The sequence below is a fragment of the Labeo rohita genome, chromosome 11, assembly GCF_022985175.1.
Source record: "Labeo rohita strain BAU-BD-2019 chromosome 11, IGBB_LRoh.1.0, whole genome shotgun sequence".
Taxonomy (NCBI): Eukaryota; Metazoa; Chordata; class Actinopteri; order Cypriniformes; family Cyprinidae; genus Labeo; species Labeo rohita.
The window spans coordinates 1,649,445-1,663,726 of record NC_066879.1 but is presented as its reverse complement, the minus strand read 5'-3'; the positions used below and the strand labels follow the sequence as shown (position 1 = coordinate 1,663,726).

At 34.8% G+C, this 14,282-nt stretch overlaps 1 protein-coding gene and 1 long non-coding RNA gene across 2 annotated transcripts in view; one reads left to right on the top strand and one right to left on the bottom strand.

The window, feature by feature from the left end:
- The first annotated feature begins 1,282 nt into the window (after positions 1-1,282).
- Positions 1,283-2,254, top strand: LOC127173070 (uncharacterized). Its single transcript, XR_007828704.1, has 3 exons — positions 1,283-1,377; positions 1,880-2,008; positions 2,162-2,254. It is a non-coding gene; the product is annotated as an uncharacterized LOC127173070 (long non-coding RNA).
- A 10,834-nt stretch (positions 2,255-13,088) lies between these two features.
- cpne5b (copine Vb) overlaps positions 13,089-14,282 on the bottom strand; it is a 119,745-nt gene continuing 118,551 nt past the window's right edge. The window contains exon 20 of the mRNA XM_051122691.1: positions 13,089-13,578. Within this exon, the coding sequence (XP_050978648.1) occupies positions 13,390-13,578 (189 nt within the window). The 3' untranslated portion in view covers positions 13,089-13,389. The remainder of the gene's footprint in view (positions 13,579-14,282) is intronic.

Genomic DNA, 14,282 nt, shown 5'->3' with positions numbered 1-14,282 from the left:
AAGTAAAGATACTTGATATTTGAGAGATGTTTTCTGACATGCATAGTAAAAAATAAAAAATAAAAAAGCAGCATCCGAGAAATCCGGAAATGCAACCATTACTAAATCTATCAGTAACAAACGTTCAGTTAATAACCGTTTTGAAAATGTCTAGACGAAGAAAAACTCTAACCCACACGATGGGGGAAGTGGTTTTAAATGACATAAACTAAACCATTTCTAATACTAAATGGATGTGGAGCAACACTCTGTGGTTAAGGGTCCTTTAATCCTGAAACTTTAAAGAATAAGAACAAAATAAAGAAAAAAAAATATTGTTTATTACGTTAGCTATTATAGTCTTTTATAATCATCGATTGTGAAATCCATCATATTCCTGTTTGTGTTTGTTTGTTTTTATAACTATTTCCTTCAAAAGATTCACACTTAAAAAGATTAAATCTTTAAAACTATTTTAAACTTCAAACTTCAACCTATTAAAACTTTTTCTAACTTTCTCATCTGACTTTCTCAAGCTAACTTTACTCATCTAGCTGTTATATTGTTCTATTATTCTTCAGTTGTACAGAAAGTCAAAAGTACACCTAAAAAAAGAATAGGGTTTAGCATATTCAAACATATAAATATGCTAAATATTGAACCATTTCACCAATGTTAATAGATAAAACAACATAGTTTAATATTTCGAAGGTACATTTTGTAATTTGTTAGTTTTTTGGCCAAATGCATTAAATCTGTAAAGCAACACCACATCAAAACACAAAATACTTTTGGCCTTGACTGTACCTGTTTTGTTTATAACAGTACAATTCACTGTAAGCCTAACTAAGCCTAAGAACCTATTTTCTGTGTAATCATAACTTGTATGTACAGTATGACAAAATCTTACTACTATATAATTGTATTTATGGGTTTTCAAATATTTTAATTTCTATAATACTTGGGACTCTTTTCGAGTAGTTTTACGTTTTAATGTTTGCTGATGGCCTGGGTTTGCCATGTTATTTGTGGTTGCACTCACTTTATGAAAACTTCTTTTCAAGTCATCTGACAGAACCACTCTCCACACTCTGACCTTTCCCAAGTGAATTAAGACTATAAAAGAACAACAGCAGCTCATAACATAGTGCAGAGCCACATCTTCAGTCCTGTATGTGGAACCATTTTCGGATCGCAAGTAAGATCATGTCATCTCATATGGGAATTGTATCATATTGTAATCTGTCATTGTGTTTCAGCCAACAAGGACAAACAGTGAAGAATCTTGCTATGAGCAATGAATCTTATCTGCAGGTAGTGAGTCAAGGAAAACACCAGGGAAAAACTCAGGAGGACAACGAGGATCACAGAGACATTGAAGTAACAACGAAAACACAGGTAAGTCCGTGAGCAGAGAGAGTCCAATAACGATTGTTTATGAGACCAGACACAAAGTGAGGGTATATGCTGGATTTAAGTGTAGTGCTGAATGAGCTGGTGACTGATGGTGAAGTGATTGAAGTGTGGATGATTAATCCGTGTAGCAGCAGTGTGATGACGGTGAGGGGAAACTGTGCCACTCTGAAAACATCATGACTAGCTGTGATAGTTCTACTCTGACTGAGAATGTCTGTCAGTTCTATTGTCATCATCAAATATAAGTTACAAATGCTGAATGTCGAGAGTTCTGACTACTTGTTTTAAAATATTTCACACTTGTTTTAAAAAGTTGGCAAGTTTATTTTATTCAAATTTTTTTGTAATCTCAAACATGTTATAGGGTGGCTTCAGGTTGATTAGGACACTTTTTGTCATTGAAATGACTTGGAAAAAGTGTCCCAATCAACCTGAAATCACCCTACATTAGACCAACAACCTTTAAAATGGTGTGTTTTTACAGTGTGGAACCCTTCAGATATAGCAGTGGGAACTAGCAGTGACACCAAAAATTCTGCTTTGACTTCCTTTATTACTGCTTTTCTGGTGGCAAAGAAACAGAGAAACTAACTGGCCAAGTTTTGTCAGAAACGTAAGTTGTTCAATATTTATTGCTTGTCTGTTAAACTATTGTATAAAAGCAATATCTCACTTAATCTTTATATATGTATAAATATAAATATCAATTTTTTTTTTTTTTCCAATTAGATATTAAAATAAATGACTTGTTTGTGATTTACTATAGTGCTGCTTGTCAAGATTTTGTGAAACAATGGCACAACATAATATCAGCATCAACGACTCAACTGAACCAGTTTACGATGATTTAGCGGCTAAGGACTTGTCGATTTCTGATTTTTTTATGAAACAAAGTTTTGCAGAATCATTATGTATCTGGGTCCTTGCAGTCATTGAAATTCCAATCATATTCTTAGCTCTGTTTGCGTTGTTTTTTCTTATCAAATCTCATCGTGCTGCTTCGGTTTTTGTCAGTCATTTGATTCTTTCGGATTTTATACAGATCATTTGTATGTTAATAACAACAGTCAGTTGGTCATATGATGTGCACAATGCATATTTTTATTGTTTAATCGTGGGTCTGTATTTTATGGCATGTGTTGCGTTTGAGCGATATCTCTTGGTTTCTCATCCTCACTGGTACAAATCTCACCATTCAATGAAACTCTCCTGTTTTATTTCTTTGATCATCTGGTTCGTACCTCTAATCTTTGCAGACATAGATTTCACTCTGCTGCTTTTCGGAGACCTTTATATATGTATAGCATGTTTAACTCCCTTCCCAGTAATCATTCTCTGTTTTGTTGGTACTTGTCGGGGTCTTTCACACTCAGTATCACTTACTACCCTTAAACGCAGATTAATTTTGGGCAGTTTGTTTCTAGTTCTGTTAACTTACACATGTGTAATTCTCCCCTATTTCACTCTGAATTTCATTAGAGAGATTTTTCACATTAAGTTCAGTTTATTATATTTTAAAGTTGACTGTTTTCTAAGATACCTTCTGTATCTGAACCCACTTGCTGACTGTTTATTGTACTTGTTCATGAGGAGTGACGTTGGAGATATTATGAAGATTGTTCACTGCTGTTGTAGAACTGACAGACGTCAGAATTCAAAACACAACCAGGACTCTGTGGTAAATTCACATAACAGTTGTGCCACTTCTGTGTGCTGTTTTGCAGTGCAAATGCCTGCATCTCATTCACTAACCACCCACAATTCAGAATAATTCAGGCGTTAAATAAGCTGAAGTAGTGCTGCACTGTATTTAAATTAAGTCAATGTCATTCTCTTCATTGCAAACACACTTCCTTTCTATGAAATTGAGATTTACTATAGATTGCTCTTTATTCATAAAATTTAAATTCCATTGCACTGTTTGCTTGATGCAAGTGCTGACCACAAAACAGTAAACGGTAAACTGAATTTTATTTTAAAAGATATATTGATGTACACAAACTATACTGTCCACAGGCACAGTACCTGTAGTTTAAGTGAATTACCCAGATTAACAGATATATAACAAAGTAATGTGATTGTGATATTCTTGCTTGTCAGCTAATTTTGCCTATGCATGTACATTTTTCATATTCATTAAAAAAAAGTTCTGAAAATTGACTGTTTAATTACTCTCATGTTATCTCATCTAAACCCATATAAATCATTTTTTTTTATGTTGTTGGTTTGTTGGTTTATTTGTTTATACAATTGAACTCAGAGGACATTCTTCAAAATATATTCTTTTGTGTAAAAAGAGCTGATTTAAAGTGTGTGGAGTATATTACAAGTATACTAAGTTCATATTACATCATAACCAGTACTGAAGAATTATATGGAAGTAAAAAGAAGACTAGAAAAATTGATAGCTAGATAAATGACATATTTTTGTGTGTATTTGTAAAAGTATTTCATACAGGTTACATGCACATTCATATCTCGTTCACCGTCTCTTTTTTGTATCTTTAAAGAGCTCATAGTTCTCTACTATATGCTTCTGTCTGTGCTCATTTGACAAATAACAGCTGATTTGACAAACTGTAAGAGATGTTGTCATACAAATAGGTGAATCAAAAATTTGTTTTTGGTTCAGAATGAATAAATAAATGTCAGTTGGAAACCAATTTTTTTTCATATTTCAATCTCAAGTAAAAAACAGTTCAACGCCATGATATAACACATTCACCCATGCCGCCTGGAAAATAAAGTGCAGCTGGAAGAAAACAAAACTACAGGTATTTCATATTGCATGGAATGATAATGTTTTATCTACAGAAACACATTAAAACTGTTGTATCTGCTCTCGAACACAATCCTATTTTGATAAAGTGTGTAAGTGGTGTTTTGATAAAGTGGCTAAACTGCCAAAAAATAAAGTTTCAGCAGTTTCAGTTTCATCACCCTATAGCACATCAGTAATAATTTCTGAATTTCTTTACTTAAAAGTAGGGATGACCCTACTTTTTTTACTGATGGGTATCGGCTTTTCTAAGCCCAATTCTAATTTTCATTGAGGTCTGTTCAAGCGCCTTACACACATTTGAGCTTCTGCGTTTAACATATTTAATATACACTTCAGTAACAAATCACTCAAAGTCATTTATTTACAGTTTACTTTTATCTGCCTTCAGACTATCTGAGACATTGTTGTCATAACACGTCACTGTGGATTGCATCTTGCTTCAGACTTGACTGACAGATTGGGATTGCTTATTTACACTTTTATTCTGCTTACTGTACATATAAAATGCAAGTTTGTATCAGCAGTCCTGTATTCATAATGATGACCACACAGTCTGTTTACAGTGTCTACCACTGTAACATGTTTACACCTAGCATTGGTCTCTCTCTCTCTGTCTCTCTCTTCATATATATATATATATATATATATGTTTACATTTGAGTCCGTGTTCCTAAGAAACTCTCAGCACATCCCTGTATGAGCTGGATTGATTTTAAAACTTTGTAACTTTAATGTACTTGAAGTGTGAACCAAGCAATAGGAAAATACAAGTTATAGGATCTGACCAGGGCATCCCTACTTAAAAGGTTGATACTACTTGCTACACATTTAGCTCAGTTTATGTGAATCTAATCTAGGAAGAAACGTAGAATTTATTTATTTATTTTTATTTTTTTCTGAATGAACATATAGGCCTAGTTCATTTTTGTTCTTATATTCTTTCTTTATAAATACGTTCTGCTCTTCTATTAGTACTAGCTCATGGTATGTTTTCCTTTTCATACGAAAATAATTTAAAAGTGTTTTTGCTAGATGTACTAATTGAAGCAACATAGGCCTTGTTGGTCAATACACAAGGACAGTGTGTTAACATCCAATATCCACTAGGGGGCGCCAGACCAACGTGCATGTGGTGATACCCAAAATGTTGCTCCTTGGTTAACTTGTGTTTGTTCAAATATATAATACTTTGTAGTTCTAATGAGTATCAAAGATATTAGCAACTTTTACTCTCTACTTTACTACATTTTTTTAGTATCTGTACTCTTTACTCCTCTACATTTGAAATGAGTGTCGCAGTTAAACGTTACATTTTGCATGGCAACTAGCTTGTTCTGCAGCAGTTTGTTTCTTCTACAAAAGCTGTGGTACTTCCTACTACAGGGCACTGAAAGTACTGCATCTTACGAGTTTTGACCTTTTGCTCTTGATGAGGACATGACTGCAGCCAACGATAAGGACGAAACTAGGACGAAAGGCTTTGACTTTTTAATTTCACTTAACATTATTTGATCTATACTTTATGCAGAACAAACCTTTTTGAAGGATATTGTTGTTGTTGTTGTTGTTTTTGCAATTTTGAGGTGCTCCGTTTTATTTTGGTTTTAGAAAATAAATGTGATTGCTCTGCTCACAAATCAGCTTTTTGTTGTTTTTCTCTGTGCCTTATCTTGAACTTTTATGTTACTTCCTTTCTCCCGTGGTGTTTGTAGTCAGTTTGTAGTCCGCTTGTTAATTGGCCCCCCTTGATTAGTCTCCCTAGGTGTGTCTTGTTAACTTAAGCTTGTTAGCCCCCTCTATCCACCTTATTTTTCCCATAAGAGTGGGTGCAGCCATTTGTAAATTTTTTTGTGTCTGACTTCCGGTCTCATCCACTTCCAGCTATTTTTATCTGCACAAAAAGCTCATTTTGCTGCTTGATATTGCAAACTGGTGTGTCTTACCATATTATTTTAACGTATTATCTTAATTATGAACACACTGGTTTGTAGTGCAAAGTGTTTTACCGTTTACTGCACTTCGATATTCGTCTTGTTATTTCCCTATGGTGGATTATGAACCGGACAACTAACACATTACCAGAAAACAGCTTACTTCCGCATTGAAAAATTAGGTGGATATATAGCCCCAGTGTTTCTTTACTTCCTTGTGAGTTTTTGAATGCAGTGGGTGTCTGTTCTCTTGTGCCCTGTGGTTTTTGGTTTATTTTTTGTTCTGGTTTTATCACTAAATACCTGCACATAGATTTTTGCCTCTGCCTGTTTTCCCCAGCTTTTCCACAATGTGTGGACTTGTAACGTGTAGTGGAGTAATTTTCACTGTACGGTGTCTCTACTTTTACTCAAGTATGGTTTTCAGGTACTCTTTACACCCTTGATGTATCATAAACATGGCCCAAATTGTGTGAAATATTAACCATGGAAACCAACTGAATCATGGGGTCGAACTTAATCAGATCAAATAATTGTGAATGGATCATTCAGATCGGTTTTGTGAACTGGATTAGCTGATTAAAGGAACTATTCGTTCATGAATCAGACTTCACTGCTTATATTTTGAGACCGGAATGATTTTGATAATATAAAATGCAGTTATAATTTTCTTCAGTGCACCTCCTTTCAAAATTTTTGGAAAGTTTAAAATGATGCAAAAATGTTCAAATGAAGCAGTCATTTAATTTTTTTTTTTTTTTTTTTTTTTCATTTCGTTCCTAGGCATATGCAAAATATGACTGCAGATAATTTATTGCAGGAAAAATTCTCAGTTCATATTTCAGTACCTTTCTTTTCCATCATAAATAATTCCCCCGGGATGCCCTGCTCGAGGCAAAAGAGTGTTATGTATAGGCCTAATCACAACCCTGAAATAATAACCGGATGACTAAAAGGTTTTTTAAAAAATCTGCAATAAGTATCATAAATACATCAATGTGGCCCCTGTCATCCCTCAAGGCATTGGTCTGGATTCATCTGTCAGCTACGACACAGTTCACGTAGAGTCCTTATGAGAATGTGTTTCTAATTGTGTGGGTGCAGAGGAGGCCGGCAGGTGCCTGGTCTCAGATCAGATCTGAGGCTCTGACAGCTGCTCGAGTCCCCCAGATGGCACAGAGGCAGAGCCTCTCATTAAGGAAAGTAACTGCGTGTGTGCATAAGAGCGAGAAAGAGAGCAAGAAAAAAAGTGACAACGTGTTCATTGAGAGTCTCATTGATTCAGGTGTCAATTAGAAATCGTCTGCAAGGACGAGTCATGGTTTGTATTAGCAGGCTGATGGCTGTGATACTCACACGGCTCTAAACAGTTCAATTCCTCTTTCAAATTGAGAAATAATGAAAAGTTACAAGTAGTGTAAAGGCAAAAAGCAACAGGTCAGATCAGGCCCTTTAATTTGAAAAGCCAATTCTTTTACAATTTACTTCTTTTACACACATTACTGTGGACAACAACATTTGTGAGTGAAAATCTATCTATCTATCCAAATTCCATTTTTTCACTCTGTTTGGTTCTCTTTATACTATACTATATAACCTATCCCTTGTGCATCAATAAAAAAGTTACAAATAGGTCCATAGTGGACAAAAAAGACCCATGGCAGATTACTGATGAAGTAGAAAAAGTGAAGGAAAAAGTTATATATGTTTAAGTTTATGAAAATGCTTTTATATAAAGCATGTTTTATATTGTATATAAAATATATATTTTATGAAACGTGTTGAGCTCTAAACCTGCTAGAAAATCAAAGCCATAAATCTAAACAAGTTGTGTTCCAAATTTGAGGTTGATATCTCAAATATGAGCTTTCAGTACCAAATTTTCTCCATAAGATGCCAGTAAAACTCTGCTGGTGTACACGGTTGGATTTATGATTTGCAGTAGAGTTTTTCTCTCTCAAATGTAACAAGAACGCACACGCACATTTTTTTTTTTTTTTCTTATGACACGCGTACAAACCACACTCTGACACCAACACACCCACACAATTATAGCTGCATTTTTTATCCAATTGGCTCTATATTACACAGAAGCAAAAAACAGGAATAAAGCGAGTATTTGCTTTATAGGCCAAACCTGAAAAAATGGCACCATCTAGGAAAAAAATAGTAAAAAAAACAAAAAACAAAAAAAAAACATTTTAAAGCCTTGCCAACAGAATGAAAGCCTCCTAACAAAAATTGCATCATTTTACAGTTAAATAGTACTGCGATTAAAATTAGCAGTTTTAATGGGTTTCAGTGGGGACATTTTTGTCCAAAAGGTGCTGAGTGTAACAATTTTTTGTACCTACTGCATATCAATTTTAAGCTTGGGAGCACAGAGTTCAGTTTGGTCTCATTTTAAAGAAGATCCATGGCAGATTATTGTTGAAGTAAAAAAAAGTTTAAAACTTGAAACAAACAAACAAAAAAGTTATAGAGTTTTAAGTTTATGAAAATGCTTTATGAACAATATTTTATCTAACATATATATTTTATGAAATATGTTGAACTCTAAACCTGCTAGAAAATAAAAAAAAATGTTGTACTTAGTGCAAAATAGATTTATTAAAGGAAATGAATGTGAAATAGTAAAATTCCAATAAAAATACACACCTGTGCCAAAATGTTTGCAGCTGGCAATAACACGGGCAAAATGATCACAAAAACAAGACTGAAAAGGACAAAAATGACCAAAAGGTTGCACAAGGGCTATATATAGCTTGATTTGTGGGACAAAACAGGACTGAAAATAACCTGTTACTTCTAAATTACTTTTCTAAAATCTTGATAACATTATAAGTGGACCTCAGAGAACAGTAAGATACAATGAAAAAGGCAGTTCATTACCCCTTTAAGGTTAACGCTTTTGCTCACTTTAGTATGGTAAACATCTTTGGCTTTCATGTCCAATGCAAAATGAGGTTCATGAAGCAAACCCAGCTGAGAACCACTGGCATCAATTTGCTTCTGTGGAACGCAACGTAATTTTTTGTTGATTATTTCAGAAATTATCTACAGTATTTTCGTTATTGCCTCCATATTTTCTTTTTCTCTTTCCTCCACGTTTTCTTTTTAGTCAATGACATTTTTGTTAATTAAACCGAACTAAAAGTACCTTGAAAATATTACTCACTGGTTGCCTCAAAATAGTCTTATGTGTTTCTTTTCTGAATGTGACTCTTGTCGTCTCCTGAAGCTCTAATTTATCTGGTACTCTTCATTATCTGTGACGAACTGTTGAACGTGTCACAGGTTTCCTGCATGACTCAACAGGAGCGGAGAACGGCATTAAGGGCCACAGTCTCGCAGTGAACATGATAATAGTGGAAACCTTTCAACATACAGTCCAACGGTGGCTATAAATACATTTTGGAGAAAATCTGTGAATGCATGGACACGAGTTTGTAAAAGACTTCTTTTTTTTATTCTTATTTAGTTAAGGCATTTCAATACAAAGCATTTCACAACCCACCGTATGACAAAGATCATGTACAATAGAATTTTGTTGGGAGCAAACATGCAAAAGAAATAATAATAACAATAAAATGTGAAAAATGTCTATTGTATGTGTCTATTGTATGTTGCATTAATAAAAAGAAAAAGTTAAAGAACATGATTTTTGGTGATTTCAATGTATATTACAAGTTGTATTTTAATGAATTAATAATAATAATGGTCATGATATGCTGGTTGGCTGCCAATGCCTCAGGTGAAAATAAATAATGATTACTAAAATATATTGTAATATATATATATATATATATATATAAAATATCCCAACGTAACTACAGAAATAGCAAGAGAAAACAATCCCAATCAGTCCACTAAAGTTCAGGCCATACATGCACAAGTATTCCAATGAAAACAGTCTCTACAGTATGTTACATGTGAACAGCACTCAATGTATGCGTTACAGGTCCTGCAATACAGGTGTACATACATCCTCTTATCCGTCTTATGAAGCAATTCAATCCTCATAGACGCTGGTCATTTTCTTTGCTGAGGACTGTATTTAATGGCTTATCATACATTCCAGGCAGGAACAAAAATAAATCGATCTTCTTACAACATCATCTCAAGAAAGGAAAACAAACAGATGCTTATTTAAAGCAGGCCTATGACATTGCAATAAAGTGCTCCCATAATGTTTCAGAGAAATGAGAATTGCTCATGAAAAAAGTAGACTGTAAACTTTTGTAGGTCCATGCTGGAAAACAAAACATCACACCAGTATACTCTCAAATGCCATTCAGCACTGCGCTTTTGAGTGTATTCTTGCTTTAAACATACTGCTTTGTAATTTTTATCAATGTAAACATGCACTGGTTGGACATATTTGACCATTGCGCCATGTTTTTTAAAAAAATCTTGTTCAGCTTTTAAAAACGTGCTGCAAGACCCTGCGTTTTTTGCCATGTTGTGTGTCATGTAACGTGTATGTGTGTGTTTGCTAATTCAACACTGATCACAAAGCTGCTGAGTTTTGTACAAGCAATTGCTCAAGGATTTTTAGTTCTTATAAGCCACATTAAGTGCAGCAAACATTTTTGCATATAGTGCAGAAATGATATATTTGGATTTATACTTAAATGTTATGGAGAAACATTTATAAGAAATGACAATAATAATTAAATGGACAGTAATGCAATCACCAAAATGCATGACATGTACCGGAAATAGGCCTTAGTTCTACAGAAATATTAGCTTTGGACAGCAGAGATGATGTTTGCATCACTGTCAGATTTCTCACTAGGCTTGAACCTCCTTTGTGTGCTTTTCTAGATAATCACACAGAGCAAATCTCCTCTGTGCTAATTCAGTAGATCCAAGCTTTTGATCAGATATTGCATGCACAATGGCATCCCTGCCTGGTTGATGTCACTGACTTCGCAAACGACAAAGAACTGATGAACAGATGAACAGTTTGAATAACATGGGGTTGCTACTGAAAAAAGGTCATTAATTTGAAGGCATTGAAATGGACGAATACAATTACTGTCGCAACCGGTGCCTGCTTTAGAGAAACATCCTATTCATCTGACATCAATGGCTACCGAGACGATCTATGGACCCTCTTTGGGGAAACTGCAGCAGTGTAAACATTTACGCTTTTGTTTGTGAGTAATTCCGGTTGTAACGTTTTGTCCTTTTTCCAAACCAAAATGAGGCAGTTAGACTCTGTGTTAAGTATGAAACAGTTTTTTAATACAAAGTGTTAGTGTTGCATTAAAATATCCTAAAACGCTAGATTTAGAAAACGCTCCCCACATTGGATTGATTTTGCAATGAAAATCTACCAAGTCTCTGCGTATTAAAATTATCTGATGTTATGCATAGTTCAACTGTTTTCAGTGATCTCACTGGCATTTTTATGGTATTATTTGGGATAAAGGTTTATCAGCTGGTTTTTGACTTTCTGTAAAAGTAACAATCTTTCCAATGATTATCTTGAGGGTAGGATATTTATTAACGTGGCATATGGTGTGTAAAAAATCTAGAATTTATTGTATAATTTACTCAAACCGTGAAAGCAGAATTTAAAAAACCAATATACCTTGTGCAATAAATACAAATCAGTTCAAACCAAAAGAAAATTAACTGATTTAAATAATAATAAAAAAAAATGGGTGGATAAACATGCATAAATAGTAGAATAAAATGCATTAATGAATTAATCTAGGGGGGAAAGGAAAGGAAAAGTGAATTATTATTAATGTGGTATATGGCATGTAAAAATTCAATAATTTATTCAAACCAAAGGAAAAAAAGTGAAAATGCGGAAATAAATAAACCAGTTATAATGTGTGAAATACAAATTGATTAAACTGAAGAAAGTCAACAGTTGAACTTGGGAAGAAAAAAAAAACACAAATATACAGAATAAAATGCATTAATGACATGAAAAAGAAGAGTGTAGTACATTAACTACATTATTAATAGTAGTATATGGTGTGAAAAAATCTGATCATTTATTTAAAAAATAAATAGAATAATTAACCTAAATTGTGAAAACATCAAATAAAAAAAGCAGTAATATTATGTGCAATAAATACAAATCGATCAATCCACTAACTTAAACTGGGGGAAAAAAAATATTTTGAATTTTAAAATAGACTAAGTAAAATACATTAATGATATCTGGGGAATAAAAAGCCTGTGATACTTTGATGCTCTGTCAAAGCCTTATGCGTTGGCAGAAATACATCTGGAGAACGCCCCATGCACAGTCACAGGGCTAAATGCTCATGGTTATTATACCCAGACAGGACTGTAATGTGCTCAATTACACAAGCTCCTCCATTCAGGCCTGTACTGGCAGAGTACAGATACATCAGGCACTCTTATTTGATTAAAAGCCTCTTGACAAAATTGAATTGGTGAATGAACTACGCTTGAGTGGGTGACACCATTCTGAACACACTCCAGGCCTCATTTCTGCCCGAGAGGGAGAGAGGACCCATATCGGCTGTGCTGCACTTACATAGGGTCAACCAAAATGCCCCCTCTGATTCCCACAAGAGCACATGAGCGAGAATAATGCTGATTATTGATGAAGTTGTGCTTTTACAATAACTTTAGATAGGTGCCGTGTGTGGAATTGTGGGAAAATAGCAACAAAATTATTCATTTCGCCTCTCCTCACACATGCATGCTTTCCTAAACCATAATGGATGTGGACGGAGAATCAAAAAACATTTTTTTGCACAAGCAATGCTTAACATAATAAACCCAAACTGACACAGGCCTGACCTGATACGAAATGAAAGCGTTACGAATCTAAAAACGTCACCGGAAAGCACACACTCTAGTATACTGATGTGGAGTAAGGTCAAATGTCAGAATAGGGCACACTTGTCCTGGTACACTGAGACAGTCACAGACAGGCACAAGTTGAAACCACAAACACCGTCTTTCTCCTCTTCCTCTTCATCTGCTTGTCAACTGATCCACAAAATAAGAAACAGTCACAGGCCAAGATAGAGATATTTTTAAACAAAACAAACAAAAAAGCTGCCCTTAGGTCAGATTCTTGAACACACTGTCTTTTCGAGGAAAAAAAAAAACGGGCAGAAAATTAAAATGGCACAAACAAAAAACGCCACTGTACCTCAGAGTGTCTCGGAGAGTTCAAACACATGGTGACACTGGGAGCTAAACCCTAAAAGCTCCGGTACAGCTACCCCGTGACTCCAGGGAGAGGATCTGTTGTGTTAAAGCAGGTTTGGGAGAGCGAGCTCAGATCTGTGTGTGGTGTGTGTGTCCTGGCGGTGTGTACGGAGGTGGTGCCGGATTGGGTTTGATTCCCCGGCTCTTCATGTAAGAAATGAACTGGTCGGGAATCTCAGCCAGAACGTCCTTGGCCAGTCGCGCCATACTCAACACGTGGTTTCCCGTCCGGTCCATGTAATCCCGGAATGGCACAAACTGTTAGGAGCAGGAAGCATCAACATTTATTCATTTATATAGGGGATCTCAACATTTTGACTCAAAGGCCTCACATTGTCCAAAACAATATTCAGAAGTCCCCCAGTATACGGTAAGATTTTTGTAGTCAGTGTCACATGATCCTTCAGAAATCATTTTGATATGCTGATCTGTTCTTGGTTTTTGTTGGTGCTCAATTATTAATAAAAATATTATGATTTTTCTTATTATTATAACTGAGTGTCTATTTACACTAAGTGCGAATAGCCTGCCTTGTTGGCAGAGGCTATTTACACTAACTCCACCCATCAACGTGTGATTGGGGTAGTCAAGAATACTGTACAAAAGACAGTTGTCAAATACTAGCTTCAGTGATGTGGATGGTAAAGTGTGTGTCATAGTCCTTTTGACGCAATCGACCCGAGTTCGAATCCACCTTTTGGCAATTTTTTTCCCCTCCCTTTTCAAATACCATATCACATCAGAAAGTTTTTTTTTTTTTTTTTTTTTTATAAAATGAAGGAAATAATCAAAAAGTTGAAAAAGTATTGGGTCGGGTTAGGGTAAGTGTTTTCCCAATAATGTGGCATCCATTTAATAATTTGAAGTAAAATGATTATTTACACTCAGTACATTATTATTGCTTACACTGCCAAATATGCTTCTCTTAGTTAGATTTTTTTTCCTAAAAATTCTTAAATCAA